This window comes from Chrysoperla carnea, chromosome 3 (genome assembly GCF_905475395.1).
Source record: "Chrysoperla carnea chromosome 3, inChrCarn1.1, whole genome shotgun sequence".
Taxonomy (NCBI): domain Eukaryota; kingdom Metazoa; phylum Arthropoda; class Insecta; order Neuroptera; family Chrysopidae; genus Chrysoperla; species Chrysoperla carnea.
The window spans coordinates 13,001,072-13,019,586 of NC_058339.1; the positions used below are offsets into that span (position 1 = coordinate 13,001,072).

Sequence of the window (18,515 nt, forward strand, 5' to 3'; positions counted from 1 at the left end):
TATATTGTTTAAAATCAGAAACATGTCAGAGGGGGAAATAATCTGGAGGGGGAATAGGCAATGACGCGATTGATAAATCGACGCCCAGTCTAAATCACTAATTATGGAAGTTTGAAATTTCGAGAGGATATTGATTTTATACTGTAGTTCAGAAATTCATCCCCTAAAAGGGTGAAATATGGGATGAAAGTTGGTATGAAAAAAAGAAAGGTTACGGAGCAAAGATATTCCTATAAACACAACCATGAAATTTTAAACGGGAAATAATAATCTAATTTTCGATTAATTTATTTTTGGCTTGTTGTGTAAAGAGATTAAATTTATAGATTTTTGAAATGAAATACTAGGATTAAACTTGAGCGGGTAACGAACCCATAACTCGGTTTATGTGAATATGAGTTTTTTTGTTTTGCTGTATTTCGAAATACATGTTTTAAGATGTTGTTTCCCTGCAGTATTATAAAAAAGTTCTGGTTTTTATGTATGTACCGTACATACATATGCTTTGTAGTCAAGTTATGTTATTTTTAGCTTTCGAATATAGTAAACTACCAAAATATGTAATATATTGTGTGCAAGTGCTGCTTATAAATTTGATAATAAAGATATCTCTCTTCAATCATCAATACTCTAACTATAGTCGCCCCTATTCACCTAATGATGGATCTTAGATGAACTCATAATAAAATTAAAATTTTGTTTTTATATCATCGACAACCTTATGTTTTTATGGTATTATTATAAACTACAAGGTTGTCTAAATATTTTAGATCGTTTTTTATCACACTCTCTAGATTTTTTTATATAGAAATATCCAATTGAAAAGGATAACCTATATAATTCATCATTTTTTCAGCCAACTTTGAACGATAAAATAATAATAAAAAGCCCGGTGACCTAGAAATTTTTTGTGATTTTTGGAAACTTTAAATATAAAACGATGAGATTTTGCTTTAAAAATTATTTTTTTACCTTTGTTTTATTGTTAATTGTTTAAGTGATTTAGATCATTCTGTAAAAAGCATAAACTATAGATAGTGTGTATATAAATATATATTAACAATAAACCATATATGTTTGTTTATAGGTAGCCGTTGGGTGGGTTGGAGCAATGAATCACTTGCTGAATCAAATCTCGGGGGTCCGGAGCTTGTGTTCGAGTTTGATGGTGCACGAGAGTTTTCTGTTGTACATCTTCACGTTAACAATATGTTCACTAGAGGCGTCCAAGTAAGTTTTATTATAAATTTCATGTTTTATGTTTAAACTATTGTTGTGTAATTTGACATTTTGAAATTGTTTTTATTCAATTTAAAGTAGATTTAACTGATTTAAGAAATTATATTTGAATGCAAAAAGATTTCGAAATGACGTAGTTATGACTGGCATTATAAGACGTATTTGGTGGAATGGAACATCGGAACTACATACTTAGAAATAACAGAATACTTTGCTAAACAACGCATCCATAAAATTCAGTTTGAATCATGAATAAAGAATATTTGAAAATATTTCTTGTTCAGTAACTGTACTTTTTTCATGTTGTACATGTACAAAAATTCGATGAATGTTTTGTGAAATTGTTTGGCAATAGTCAAACATTCGATTTCGATTCACTGTTTTACTATACATATGTATTGCCGCCTTAAGAGCATGAGAATAACTAACTTGAATCTATCTGTTTAAAAATACTTATCTATAGACAGAAATCTTTTTAGTATACATTATTTAACACTACATTTCAAATATGGGTTAACAATATTACGAACGACTTTTTTTTTACGTTACATACAATACAATTTTGAAATACCATTTTCAATATATCATGAATTATTTTCAAATAATTAAAATTAACGGTATTTAATTTAAAAAGACCAACGAACGAAACATAAAGCATTCTTTAATAGATAATCACACGGAGAATTTTTCTTGAAAATGTGTTTCAAGTTAACAATAAATAACCGTAAATTTGAGTTTTTGACTCCTGTATAGGCCATCCCGGAATGAAAACACAAGCAAAGTTTACTCGATGAAATTAGAATAGTCAGCACACTCATAGCATATTTTGATAGTAGGCAAAAGGCAATCTGGAAATTTATGAATATTTTGAAAACTTGGTGGAAAATAGCCACACCAAAGCTTCGAAATTTATCACAACCAAGCTTACATTAAATCTAATGGTTTTTCAGTCGCCATTTTTTCTACAATCAAACTGCACTTGGACTATCCTGACTATTCTACTCATGAAGAATTTTAAGCCGAAAACGCGTCTTACACTTTAGCCCAAAGCTCAAAAGTACGGAAGGTACAAGCAATTAGTACAGTCAAAATTGTTAAAAAATCGGGTAATTAAAGAAAATGAAATAAACCGCTCACTCTTTGCTAAAACCTGGTGGACTAAGGACTAAGAAACCTGGAGGTGTCTAAGATGTCAAATATCATTCGTAAACCATAAGTTTTTTACAAACAAAGTTTTTCATTTTTATGCAGAGTCCTTTATTTTGGTATGGTTATAAAGTTTAAAACTTGAGAAAAATTGATTAAAGTTTTTTATGCAAATGGCAACAATTTTAAAAGCACTTATTGACGGCAAACCAACATTTATTACGCATTCTTCATATACCACCATTTAGAAGGGCTGTTTCTAATAATTAATTTATCGTAAACTGTACAGAGAATCGACTTGAGATTTACATAGAAGGCGTATTAAATTCCCGTTAATTGGCATACAAAATTTCAGTTTTTTGGTAACACTTTCGTTTTAGTATCTAAAATGTTTTTATGAAATAATTAATGCTAATAGATAGGTATTTAATGATTTGATATAAGAAAATTTTCTCCGTGTAATAATTAAGAATGTATTTAATTAAGATACTTTTGAGTGAAAGAATGATACATGATTTTTTAAATTTTTTTACGTTTTTATATGTACACAAAATAGATCAAACTAATTTTTGGAATAACATAGACAACATAATCCAATTAGGGACATCAACACAATCGATTAAAATATTCGTTTTGGGAGGTCTACTTCATTTACCACACTAGAGAGAAATATCAAAAAAAAAAAAAAAAAAATATTGGAACCTACTCATCTCCAAACAAATATTTTATTTACTTTTAGACGGCTACTGCTTAATCGATTCTTTTTTTGTGGCTAGTATAATAAATATTGTATTTTTGTTGGCAGACAGTTTTTTAAAAACCAACAAAGAAATATGCCGAAACAAAACAAAAAACAAAATCAAAAACATGTTGGTTTTACATATCTTGATTTATTTTGATGATATTATTTGCATATTTCAACATTTTTTTTAATACGTCTAATATTTAGTCTTTATTTTATCTGTCTTTTGTAATAAGTTCATTTTGTTTAGAATTTATATTTGTTTTTGTTTTTTTGTGTAAAGTTTAGCTATAAAGACCCTGAGCCCATAATACATAAAAAGTTTTAATCTAGGCTCAAGCATCAAATTTATGGATTCCTAATTTTTCGATTTTTGTGTTTTTCGATGTTGTTGGAATAAGAAAGCGTGAAAATAATATAGCAAAAAGTTTGTAATTGCTGAAAGACTCTTAAAAAATTTTGATTTTTGCAATTGTAATTCATTTCTTACCATTTCGACGTTTTGGAAACTTACTGCTTTTTTCCTCATGTATACAGAATACGTACGTCTACATATTTCTTTTAACATATATGGTACGTATATATACGACTCCTGCAGGAGCTGTCGCAGTGGTGACGAGGTGAAGACAATGTCTCTTCTTCTCTATCACTGCCCAGCTCTTGTCATGAGGAGATGGACTTACTGGAGCCAGCCTCTCTTTGACGACCTCTCTGACTTAAAGTTCGTCGAGGTTAAAGCTCTCCTGCTGTTCTTAAACAGCTCCAAATGTTTCATGTAGTAGTGGCCGGGAATCGGCCAACTCTTTTTCGGTATCACAACGGACCCTACGGTCTAAGTGTGTCCCATCCCAGCACAGCCACTCTAACCTTACATATATGGTAGGCTATTTTTTTCTAGATTTCTTAAAAATTTTTAGATCTCTTCGTTTAGTCTTTGTTCTATAATTTCTAAGCAATTTCATTACCAAATGAATACCAAAATTGATTAAATTGATCATCTAAGATGTTTGATTTTTCATTCAAGATTATTACATTTAAAAAATTACAATTATATCTATTTGAGCCTCTTTAAAGTAAGCTATTTGCCTTCTGATAATGATTGTAATGCAATACAATTAAAAAAGCATTCACTTAAAATCCACACAATTTGCTATTTTCGAATTGATTAAAGTAAATAGCATGAAAAATACATTCGTTAATGAATGGACATTATTATAAAACTAAATAAGAAATAAATACATAAATGAATAGCAATTTATTATTAAATATATAAACCAGTAACAAAATTTTTTTTTAATTATTTAAAAATAAATGATTTTGGTATTGTTTATTTTGAAATATAAATATAACAAAAGTAACGTAGGTAAATGGAAAACTCTTAAACATTTATTATTTTTTCGGTCGCATAGATTTTCAAACCGTCCATCTCTATTTTGCCTAATTCTTAACTGTAAAATTAATTTGATTTATTGAACTTACAGTTTACGAAATGTATTGCAAATTTCTGCAGGAGCCATAACTATTAGCCATGTGGGCCGTGAGTGTAGTGCAAGGAGTTCTTTCAGAAGTTTTTTTGTTCTTTTGTCACAGTCCACTATTCGTATGCATACAATTTTAAAACTTCTGTTCTTTTAGAAATGTTTCTTCGTTCTTTTATAAATATTTTTGTTTAGAAATATTTCCAAAAATCGTCTTTTCTAAAGAAATTATTAAAAACTTCGAAAATCGGTTTGTTTCAAACTTTGGTTACGAAAATCTTTTAAACGCTTACAGTCTATAAACAGAAGAGACCATTTTTCATCGTCAGCTTATTTTCTTTAAAAATATGCATTGCCCATTTTATGAGTTTTATTAATAAGCGAGTTTTAAAGTTAAAAAGAAAAAATTTCTTCAAAAGTTCTTCTTTTGTCCTTCAAAATCTTTTAAAAAGTTAGATTAAAGGGAAAAGTGTTAAATACCTCCCACGTTTCTAGAACGTTCAACTTCCTACAAAAATGTGAGTTGGCGACTTAGTTTTGATTTTCTAACGATAGTCCATGGAGGTGCATGGTGTTATATTGGCTATATCCACTAATACTCTGCCCTAGGAAATTCGAAGATTAGTTTTTTCTTATTAAAAATCTCAGTTTTTCACAGAATTGTAAAAACATGAAATGCAAAAATGTCTTATTGAATTCTAGCCATAAAATAAATTAGCTTGTTTGAAATCGGCTAGCGACGTAGAAGGTTTATAATATTATATACAACTATTTATATTTTTGTTATTCTAAAACAACATTTTTCATGGATCTTTGCATTTTATTTAATAGAAAATACAATGTTGCTATTCTAACATATATATATAAAGTAGCTATAGTTTGTAATAAACACCAATACACTGAGTCAGTGAGTCGTTGTCAGTCGTAACTCGTAAGAGATCATCATGGCAATAAGTAAACTAAATTGTATACATGTATAAATGAATATCCTCTGTTTTATTCCCGTTTATTTTCATAGATAGTAGTTTTCTACAGAAAATGGATCATCTTCTTGTCTTTTGTTGTTTTACAATTTACAAATACAGAAGATATAATTCATAGAATAGAAGAAATAGAATGAAAGTATAAATCATTTCAACTATGTGTGCTCACATTTTTATACCCTATTTACAAAACTCTTATTATTCGCTTTATTAGTGAATTTTACTTCTCTGTTGTTATTTATCTTTTTTAGCAAACTAAGGAGTTATACCTATTCACAGCGATTTGCAAACTTTTAAGTCCTGCTTTCAGAAAGAGAAAATCATCGAAAAATAGTTAAAAAACAAATACCACAACTTCTTATCGGAATTTAGAGTCCGCGGGGCCACACCCTTTTTGTTTGAATGATTAATATATGCTTGAAACTTTGTCAGTGGCTTCCTTTTGGAGAGTCTACCAAACTTTCGTTCTACGACTTTTTTGAAAGTGCTGCATTTTTAAATGAGCATGTTAACGTCTTATTTGTACTATCGGCCTGCAAAAACGTTACAGGGACACTATACCCACTTGAAAACATTAAAAATTATTAAATAATAGAATATTTTGTCCGACAAAAATACTTCACCGATGAGCTAGTCTATCACCTCGAAGATAGTTCACTTTTGCTGAGTTATTTGTTATAATTTTATAGTGTCTGACAAATGCCTTACTCGGTTTTTTAAGACCGATAGCTTAAATATGACGTTATCATGCTCATTAAAGAACGCAGATCTTTCGAAAAAGTCATAGAAAGAAAGATTGGAACACTACCCAAACAAAATCCACTCAGGAAGTGTTTATCAGAAAGGGTGTTGACCCGCGAACTACCAACACAGTTTTCGGGTCTATAGTTGATCAATTCTTCATAAAATGTCCACTCAAAAGAGCACAGAAGACCGTTAGACATGCTTTTGTATGTTCATAAAATTTTTTTTTCAAAAGAACATAGTTCAACAGAGAAGATGGTTCAACTTTGATGATGAATTTGGTTATAACTTTATGAATGTAGACGAAAAATAAGAACAAAATTTTCGATATCTGCCTGGGTTTTCGAAATATCGAAAGCTTAATAATGAAACAAAGGTTTCAATTTTTGATAAAATATTCAATTCAATTTTTGATAAATTGTTCAGCTATAACATAATTCACCATGAAAATTGAAAACATACCTTTTTTTAAATTTGTGTCCCCACTTACGTGGTTTTACATCCTTAATTAGAGGGGCACAATGAATTTTTTTTTATATTTTCAATAATTACCTAAGGTTTTAACTTTAATTTAAACAGTTTTTTTTTAAATTCTACCAGCTAGTTCTGAAAAAATTTATGAAAGCAGATCATACTACCGTTTTCTTATAAGGCCAATGTAAAATATGCCTACTTTTGAAGTCATTTATTTATTTAAATAATCGGGTACCCCCCCCCTACCTAAAATTTTCAGAATTGATATAGACTTGGTTCAACTTTATATACAAAAATCAAGCATTTTATTCGAAATTGCCCTTGCGCTCGTACATCCTTAATTAGAAGATTGTTTTTCTTTTTACAGTTAAAATATAAATTTTTTGAACGATTCCAGAATTCTCATCATGATAGGTCAGAATGAAATAAGGACCAACAAATCTTGTATCAAAAAATTTTTATAAATTTATAAACCAAAACCTCCTGCTTATTTATATATATCTATTGTTCCAGGAATTAAGCTTTGTAAATGCCTAATTGAAAATACTAAAAATAACATTGCATATTTTAATAATTATATTCAGTTTTCATGTATTTTATATAAACAATTGAGGTTTTAATTATTACAAAATCGTAACTATAATTTTATGGTTATTTGACTTCATCATGATGTAAAAAATAAAAATAATTCTATGTAATATTTAGAGAGATTTTAATACAAAAATATGGTAAAAATTGTTTTTTGCATGAACAGATTATTTTATCATTAATTAAAATATATTTACAAGGATTTATTTATCATTAATAATTATTATTTATATATTATTTAAATACTTTTATACCTGTTTAGCCTCACACTTCATCTATATTTTTATATATTGCATGAATTATAGATTTATCAATTTTTTTTTTATTTAGTTTGGTATTATCATTAAAAATCATTATTTTACAATTAAAAGCCACAAAAATTTGTTACTATTTATTTAAATAACAATTTAAAAACAAAAATAAAGAAGATAATAAAATACATATACGTATTAAATTATTAACATATTAGCAAAACTCGGCTACTTTTCGCTGTGGCTTTGGCTGATATTAATTAAGGAAGCAAATAAAAGTAGCTTAGAAAAAATATTCGTCATTTATTATTTCATCCCATTTTTAGTTATTTATAAATTATTATTCGTTCTGGTTGTTAATACAACGGCGTTCCTCAAAATTTCAAGTCTATCAATCGAGGTCTTTTTGAGTTTTGCGGCCATAAACATATGGAAGCTGACTTTTCATATTATATACAATCAGTATAAAAAACTATTATAAATAATAGATAGACAACAGTACATAATATTCTCAAGCGGTCTGTCATCAAAGTACTGACTACTAACTATGCCCACTGTTGCTTAAACTTTAGTTACCAATTCGAGATGGCGACCCAAACCATAGTGACCACTAAACTAGAATTCTCATCTCCTGCCAAAAAACTATTATAATAAAATCGGTAAACTGGCTTAAGTTTTCACCTAAAAAAATCAAAAAATTCATCCTCGCTAGTATTTTTAACCGAGCTCAAGCAATAAAGGAGGAGTTTCTCAATTCGACTGTATTTTTTTAAATGTTTGTTACCTCAGAACTTTCGTCTAGGTGAATCGATTTTGATGATTCTTTTTCTATTTGAAAGCTGGTGCTTCTCGTGTGGTCCCATTTCAATTTGGTTCAATTTACAATGGCATCCATGAGAAAACCATATAAGTCTTAAATTTGCATTGAGTATGTGCGCGACAAATGGACGAATAACTCAATATCACGCCAACCGATTTCGATGATTTTTTTTTAATGACCAATTAGTTAGTATACTTCATACTCAGTAAAAATAAAAATTTAAAAAATTTATAACAAAAAAAAAAACCAACTTCAAAAACTAAACTATTCTAAAACAAATTTATATGCACTAAAAAATAAAAAATAATGTAGTTACAATATTTGTTATTTTTGGATTCGGTTTCAGCCAGTTGTTTCCTTGACTGACACCGACTCCAAAAATAGCAATAATAATTGTAAACAAAAAAACTTAAAAAACCTTTTAATGCAGATTTCGAAAAACATTTTCTAACAACCATTGGTAATTATTAATACATTTATTACATCAAACTGTTATATTTTAATTAATTAAATTCAAGACAGATACAACAATTTCAATTCTGAATAAAACATTGAATATCCATTTATAAAATTTTAAACAATAATATTTGTATAACATTCATTTTCATAAATAAATGAACTATCATTTTTATTATTATTATACAGTGAACATTTAAATGTTATCTCTGTGGTTAACTAAAACATTAGTTTAACACACCCACACTTAGATACATTTGCTACTTAGGTACACCAATGATGCGACTAAAAAAATAGCAATGGATGGAGATATAAAATGAATATATCGTAAGAGTATAGTAGACGTTTCTAAATAGGTAAAATACATTCAGATCATCTGAATGAGATAAAAAAAACTGTATTACCTTGCGGCGAATAAAATGTGTCAATAATAGTGTAATTTCATAACTGTGTATTAGTTGGTACCTTTTGTGGAAAAATATACAATTTTACATAGGATTTTAAAACATTCAAAATAGAAATTACATCGAATTTAATGTTTACGTTTAGTATTTTTAATTGGGCATAGTTTTTAGATGAAGGTTAATGAACTATGTAATCTATAAATCAATTTTTATAATTTTTAATTTTTATAAACAAAGACTATCACGTTATAGCCCTCACATATCTTCTCTTTTGTACACAATTTTATGGATTTTAATTTTTTGGTGGAGAACTCTTTTTTGAAAATGAAATTATGCCCATGATACTCACTGACATTGTAACTTTCTATAGGTCCAATCATTAAATCAACCTGATTTTTATACTTTTTGAATCAAAATTACCCCATCCACCGAGTTCCATCAAATTCCAAATCAAAAATTTTTTCCCGATTTTTCCCTTTAAAAAATTTCAAAAAATCCAAAAATTTTTGTTATGTCCAATTTCGATAAAACTCAGTATATAAGGTTATTTTGACCCAAAAAGTGCAAAAATCGGGTGCATTTGTTGACTGGTCTGATAGTTTTTGAGATACGGACCAAAATCCATCCAAATATTGCGATATCTCAGAAACCCTGCGACCAATCATTAAATTAACCGGATTTTTGTACTTTTTGGATCAAAATTACCCCATCTACCGAGTTTCATCAAATTCCAAAATAAAATTTTTTTGCGTTTTTTTCGATTTTTACAAAGAGGTACTGCTTAGAAAAATTTCAAAAAATCGATAAATTTTTTATCTTCAACTCGGTATATAAGGTTCTTTTGACCCAAGGTCTGATTCTTTTATTTAAATTATTGTTTGGATGGTTAACTACAAAACGAGCAATTAGTCATAATAGATTAAAATGATCCACCCTGTATCAATTAATACTTAAAATCACTTAAAATTAAAAAGTTATAAAAGGTTCCGATAGAACTCCCCCTTGAATATTTTACAAACACTTTCTACATAATTTTTAAAGTATGTATACTACATATGCAGTTTTTATTACAGTTCGCATTGTATTTTTATAAAAAGCATTTTCATGTTTTATAGAGATGTTCTCTTTATAAAACATAACAGCTTTAGCTTTAGCTTTATTCAGTTAGCTAGCTAGCTACCAGGATACCTGTATGTATATGCATCGAGCTTACTATTACCTAACAAACTAACTACTTTCTGTATATACCAAGTGTCTCATACCACGTGTTTAATTCCTCTCAAATTTAAAATATTTGGTTGAATTTGAAATATCTCAATGCGAATATTTTTGTTCGGTAGGAAATATATCCAACTGTTTTAAAACTTGTAAAAGGTAAAGAATACTTAAAACAAGTGAAAACAAACAATTGACTGAGTTAATTGTTGAAATACCATGTAAAGACAGTGTTGATTACACACTCGTTTTTTTTTATGTCATGTCAGTAAAGAAAGATACATACATCATTCCTGCTGATACTGCGTATATGACCATAGTAGTTAAACACGCAGTATAATATTAAAAAAAAAAAAAAAGATACATACACACTTAAGTGATATTCCCATATAATACAAACTATATAATTTGCGCTCTCACGGATAAACAGTTATGTTTACGAAAAAATATTTCAAACAAAAGTTGTTTATTTTTTTATAAGAAACATTTTGTACGATTAAACTTTTGTTCTATCTCTAACGGTTTACAAAATGAGTCCTACGGACCCAAGACCCAATTGACCTATGTTGCTCATTTACGAACTCGACCACACTTTTTATGTTTTAAGCATGCTATAAAAATTTCATCTTGATATCTCTTTTCCTTTTTGAGTTATCGTGTTGACAGACAGACGAGCAGACGAACAGACAAACGGAAATGGACTAATTAGGTGATTTTATGAACACCTATACCAAAATTTTGTTCGTAGCTTCAATATTTTTAAGCGTTACAAACTTGGGACTAAACTTAGTATACCTTGCATATTTCATATACATGGTATAAAAATCTCCTTACAAAAAACTAAAAACTGAAATCTTTAATGACTTTTCACATTTTAAAGGTTAAAAATTATTATAATATAAATCACTCACCGCGTCAAAAGCTTTCACTCAAGAGAATGGGAATTTTCATTTGCAATTTTTAAGTTGACCTTCATGGAACTTCATGGACCTTCAAGGTCATTTCAAAGTCACACGAATATGCTTTTGTAATAAATTGACCAGTAAAATGTTTGTGAAACGTCATTTCATTCACATTCATAAAAATGCTTTACTGGAAAATTCTTGTACTATCCCATTACTTTTGTGACACTCGATATAAAACCTACGTTTCAAAAATAAAATGAAATCATTGAACTGTTTTTATATTATTATTATCATTATGATTATTATGAAAGTCTTTCCATATATTTACGTACACATATACATAAAATTTCACAACATATGTAAAACGACGTAGACTTTTATAATCAAGCACAGGTACATAGTTTTATACTAAACTAAATATTATTTTTCATTAAAAATCCATCATATAAACGTTTAATGGACTTATATTGCATACATTATATTATTCATAAGTTATAAAAGGTTTTTCATATAAAATGATAGAACTTTAAACTTAAGGTAGTACTATCGGTAATAGATTTTGCATTCAGAATTTAATGAAACTTGGCATAATTGTCCATTATTATATCATAATTAACCATTTAATAGGGGCCTTCAGAGAACTGAAAAAAAGATATTTTAAAGATGTTTTAACATTGATCCTTATAGGAAATCACAGATTTTATTTTATTTCACAAAACTGGACGATTTTCAGTTCTCGGAAGGCCCCTAAAAATTTAACTAGTTAATTATGATATAATAATGCACAACTATGCCAAGTTTCATTAAATTCTGAATGCAAAGTCTATTACAGATAGTACTACCTTAAACAACAAAACAAATTAAATTGCTTGGGTAAGAGATAACATACTTTCTTTTTCTTCAATTCGTGTGATATATGATTCCACTACAAACCGCAGCTGCGAGCCTCTTGTGTGCAAAAATTTTTGTTGATTATTCGCCCGCTACGATTCTAAATATCGATTTCCCAGCCAAATTCACATTTTTAGAATTATAATATTGTCATTAATTCAAATAATTATCACACTGAAATTTGATATATAAACGTTTTCGAACAGCCCATTTTGTATGTAATATCTGAAAAATTGATGAACTTTAATTCTGTCCAATGAACGGAACTCGACTGTAAATGAGGAAGAGAGTAGTAATATATGTTTTTCCTTTATTTTTGATGACGATATAAACGATATTGACTTATGTTGTTTACTTTTAAAAAAATATTCGCAATGTATTATATTTTGTTTTGATATAATGTTATTATTAAAGAGACATCATTTTATATAACATTGACATATGTCACTCTAATTTTCTGCTAGTTACAAAATGTGTTTTTTAATGTACCTACTTACTTTTTAGTATTTTTAAGTGTCATTTTTTTTATTTTAAATATAAGGTTATATTAATTATTAATTTTCACTTATCATCTTTTAAAATAAAAATATTTATATATCTTAAAAGTTAGTTTGTAGCTGCTTAAGAAGCCTAGCCTGCGTAGCGTAGGTACTTCTTATCAACATTTCAGCGTTAGTTTTAGTAAGTTTTTGTGAATTTGGATATTGTTGCCAGATATGAAGTATCTAGTTTACCAAACTAGCGCTCTAACTGTCTGATCAGGTTTTAAATGCCAGTCTAAAATTTTCCTTTGATGTCAGGTATTTTTACGGTTTTTTACTATTTTATTTAATATTAAATTTGTAAAATATTGGTACACAATTCTTGTTCTGAAAGCTTTAAAATATTTTCAGTTATTCTATGCCTATTAATTCCTAAGCTACGGTCAAGCTTAGCATTTGATAAACATATAAAAACGGGAAATAATGTCACCTATCAGATGATGCCGTTAATTTTCTTCTAGTTCTGAAAGATTTTAAAAGGATAAAGTTTTGTACAAAATTTAACTTCCTTTTTGATTAAATTGATCTTATCTATCAGTCTAATTTACTGTCTAAAATTTTTAAATTACTGTCTAGAATTCTCATGTCTCGAGAAATAATAAACGTTGATAAACCAGGAACCCAAGTCCAGTTGGTTATACTCTTTGGCTATGGAATCCCAAAAAAACTACTACTAATTAAATTATTTTATTTTTTACAGATATTTTCGTCTGCACAAGTATCATTCAGTTTAGATGGTGAACGCTATCAATCAAATATAATCGATTGGCCAGAAATCAATCAAGATAAAACACGTGAAACTGCACGAAATATCAGCATACCGTTATTAAATCGTGTCGCCCGTTATATAAAAATTTCATTGGAATTTTCATCAAAATGGATACTAATTAGTGAAGTGGTGTTTGAATCAGGTTAGTAGGAAATCGATACCAACTTTTAATATTTTTTTATATGTATATGATGTAATTTTAAACATTCAATAATCAAATATTTCGAATAGTTCACACCGAAATGGAAAAAAAAAGGTTTGGCAACCATTTTATTTACTAAGAGGTACAGAATGAGCTAAGAATAAGATTTTTAATTTACAAATATTATTATAGTCATACTTAAAGTTGGAATGTTTTTATAAAAAAGTGATTATCGCAGAATTAAGAATTATAAGACTCCGGGAGTATATGTCACATTTTTAGCTATTTTAACATTCTTTATTAAATCGTTTTTTGTCATTGATTTTAACCTAACTTCCCGATGAGCTACAAACTTTAAGTTTGAACCATAGCTCAGAAATGAATCGAAAAAGACGAATCAAAACGAAAAGGAGGATAGTAGGATGCAAAAAACGCTTTTTAGGGTTCGGGTGGAATTTTGTAATTGATTTTAAACTAACTTCTCGATGAGCCGGAGACTTGAAATTTGGACCATAGCTCAGAAGTGAATGACTATGGTATTTAGGGTTATTCACATAATTGTTTTAAAGTTTTTCTTGGTATAAGGGACCCAAATCTGTATGTAGCCGCAATTTTTACAAGGGACAACTTTTTGTTGTTGTATTCTTGTATTAGATCTAGTACAATATGTTTTTCACGAGTGTGTATTTGAAATTTGAAAACCAAAATGATTTTGCTAGAATTGTGTCTATTATTAATTTTAAAACAAATGAGAAAGGTACTATACATCCGATTTGTTTAGATTCTTCTGAATCGCTCAGTATATTTTATACATGAACATTCGTTTTAAACATTCTTCGAATTATTCTCATTTTTATTATTATTATTATTCGATATTCTTTGTAAAACTTGTATAAATTGAAATTAGAAGAAAAAACGAATAAAAAAAAGTTATTATTATTAATACCTACCTACTTCAGTAGCTACGGTTAAAATAGAGGTAGCTTTGATTATCCCAGGATTTTACTTTGTACAATAGTTGAGACAAGTCGAGCTTACAAATTTATATATAGAATGTTTGGTTATCGCAAGAAAAAAAGGGTTTTCGAAGCAATAAAAGTATCGCCCTTTTTATTTATTTGATTAAATCCACCAACAGATCATTGGATGCAAATCCAATATTCAATAAACTTCTTTATCAGGTTAAGAGTCTGTGGTTCCCTGAAAATTATTCGCCATGAATTCTCCTAATATCAAAAAAAAACTCGCGTCAACCGTTCGGTAATCTTTAGTCTCTCGTGATGAGAGATTTGCCTACGTGTTCTGCACATGCGTCAAATATTTTTAAACTTTGTAAATCATAACCTCTACATAATTTTATATAAATTTATTATTATTGCACCAGCTAATTAAAAATCGTTTGATTACGTGATTCTTGAATGATATTTGAGAGTGCAAAAATTAGAGCAGAGCAAAAATCTTAATAATTAAATTTATTATTTTAAATTTTACCGTATTTCCATCAAGTTTTTTTAATTTACTGAGTACGACTTATATTAAACTACTCTGATATTAACAAAAGTACATAAACAAGCCCAAAATTGCCGAATTTAGTAGTTTTTTGTTTGCACTTTTTATTATTCTTCTAGTGAGAGAAATTCTCACAACTTCTAAGGGATTTTTAAAAACTGTAGTTATTTATGTTTTAAATCTAGCGTGAGCAAAATGCTTATAACGCAAGTGCTGACGGGTGAATTCAGACAGTAGGAGGAAAAACGATTTTTGCAGTTAGTATTTCATTTTTTTCTAAACAGAATTACAAATATTCGTCAATTTAAGCTTGCCCCTGTGACCCGGTTTACCGAGCCGTTTGACAGAGAACGCTTTATTATTTTCAAAAAGTGAATTTATCAATGCAAGGGTACCAAAATTGGGACTTGAATTATTTTTCAGTACCCTAATTTTTGCATTTACTTCCTAATCTATACCTTCTTCAAATTGTTCAAACAATTTTTTTTTACTGTATGTGATTCACCATTGTTATTTTAATGTGAATTGTATGACCTAGATACATACTCGTACAACCAGATATAGAAAGGATGTCGATAGTTTTTAGAAAAAAAAAGAACCAAGTAACTTGATCAAACTGTTATTATAATAGGTATAATACTAAGAGTAGAAAAACCTGTCGAGAATATCACACACTATCTATATGTTCTATACGAGATGTGTCTGTTTGGGTTATTCTATATAAAATGTATTCACACCTTTTGAAAACACTCTGAGATTGTGTAAGTATGGATAAAAAGATTGTGAATGCTATTTTATATCTACTAAATAGAAAAAAAATTGGTTGGTAGATTTCTATAGGAATTATTTGAAAACATCTTGAATGTTTGTACCGTACGATTAAAAAATCAAACATAGGTTATTGAAAAACTTAGTGTACAATACGCTCTTTCACTAGTTTCACTGTAAAACATCTCAGCTTGATACTCGTCCGTTGCACTGGACTTAAAAGTAATAAACACCGTTTTATAGCCTCCACCTCTCTTGATGTGCACAGTTTTCAATTTTCTTAAATGTAAAATAGTCATAATTCATTGAGTACCTATATCAGAAAAGTTGTTCATGAATGGTTTGACAGTCACTTTTTTAAATTTTTACAGAATACTTTAATTTATGTCTCAAAATGATGATTATAGTTCTGCTCCATCTATAATCATCATTTCGAATCATAAATTACAGATTTCCGTTATAATTTAAAATAGAAAATGTCAGATTAAATTTTATTTTTTTAAATATATCTTTATAAATTATAGCTCATGTGTTATTCTGATGTATGTGCTATATTTCTGTACAGTTTCATTAAAAACCATTCGCTAGTTTTAGCATGAAAGCGTAACAAACATGCAAACAAACAAACAAACATCCTCACTTTCGCATTTATAATATAAGAGATAGAGATGTACTTAAAGAGCCCGTAAAAACTGGCTACTTTTAATTTGCTTATATATTTTTTCAAATGATAACAAAAATATTCAATTTAAAGAAGTCATCAAAACGATACTGATAATGTGGAGTCATAACCTGGTAAACAAACCGTGGATAGAGTCTGGTGCGACCTTTGAGGTCCACACGAACGACTTCCCAGTATAATAAAAAGTTATAACAAATTTTAAAAAGATAAAAACTCGAGCGACTCGAAATGACTCGATGAAATGTCAAGAAATTTTTGTCGGATCATATTGCCGTTAATACGCTTCGATCGACACATCAGCGAAGTCGGTAATATTTTTTGTTTGCGCGGTATCGATGACGAAAAAAATGTCTACGGACGTAGGTACATATAAAAAATTTTTGTATCCTGTTTTTATGAAAATTTATTCAGTTTGTAAAAACCATGTATGTAAGTTTACAAATCAACACATTATATAATTAACATAAAACAGAAATAACAGACACAGATATAATTAAATATTTTCGATTAAGGATGTATGAGCATGACAACAATGTTTGATTTAAAGGCTCAAAATTTGTTTGTAGGTAGTCTTTTACTCAAAGAATATGTGGTTAAAATTTCAGCTTAGGTAGCCGTGCAAATTTTTAAGAAAAAAGTCATTAAAAATCGATATAAAATACATTGGCTCTTATGGAGGAATCTCAAAAAACGACATGTTTTGGAAGTGTTTGATAATTTTCATTTGGAATGAATGAAAACAAATTTAAAAAAAAACTTTTTAATAGAAAGTAAACATATTAGCAATGAATTAGAAAAGAAAAAAACTAAGTGTCTCCGTCCATATAAGGGATGTAAGAGCAGGGTAGATTAATCGTTGAAATTATTTTTATCTTATTTTCAACTTTGATGATGAATTTTGTTATAACTTCATGAATGTAGACGAAAAATAAGAATAAAATTTTTCGATATGTGTCTTGGTTTTCGAAATATCGAAAGCTAAATAATTAAACAAAATTTTCAATTTTCGATATTTTGAAAATTAAGCCAGGTATCGAAAAATTTTATTCTTACTTTTCGTCTTATATCGTCAAGTAATAATATAAATTTATCATCAAAATTGAAAATATCTATTTTTAAATTTGTGCCCCCACTACCATGCTCATACATCCTTAAATAGCTATGTTTGTCTGCTTGCAAGGAAGTATTTGGTTTTAAACTTCATATCTGCTTGAGATAAAACCAAGTACATTTAAACAAAATAGTGTTTCCTTAGTTCTAATATCGCCGCCAATCACCTTTAAAAATCTAAAATTATATTATTTTCATTTTTTCTACTCGGTAACCATTTATAGTTTTAATTATAAAATAGATAATAAAACCCACATACCGAGACAATGACTAACAATTATCAATAGAGGGAAACTGGGATTTTAATTTATTTAAAATTTAAATTTTTTCTACAAACATTATTTGCTTTAAAAGCTTTTAATACTGATTACAACACTACCACCCAGTGTCTCTTGTGTACAGAGAACGCTAAAAATTAGCGCATACTTTGAAAGATATCATGCCTCGTCAGGTAGAAAAATTAACTTTGAGTTTTATCAATCTTAAATAAATACCCTAAAAAGCAGAAAACCACTTTCTCGTCATAGTGACTTAAATGTGAAATTTACCGGTCTATGAAAAATACCGAAAAGGAAGCTTCTATTTTAAATTTTAACGTATAAATATTTTCAAAAATTTAAAAAAAAAACTGTATGTGATGGTGAGGTTATCACCATC

The 18,515-nt window shown here is 28.4% G+C and overlaps 1 protein-coding gene across 1 annotated transcript in view; it reads left to right on the forward strand.

Moving 5' to 3' along the window:
* The window catches only part of LOC123295865 (discoidin domain-containing receptor 2-like), a 470,079-nt gene that overhangs the window by 318,703 nt on the left and 132,861 nt on the right, over positions 1-18,515 (forward strand). The window contains exons 6-7 of the mRNA XM_044877326.1: positions 1,088-1,230; positions 13,579-13,789. Coding sequence (XP_044733261.1) covers positions 1,088-1,230; positions 13,579-13,789 — 354 coding nt within the window. The remainder of the gene's footprint in view (positions 1-1,087; positions 1,231-13,578; positions 13,790-18,515) is intronic.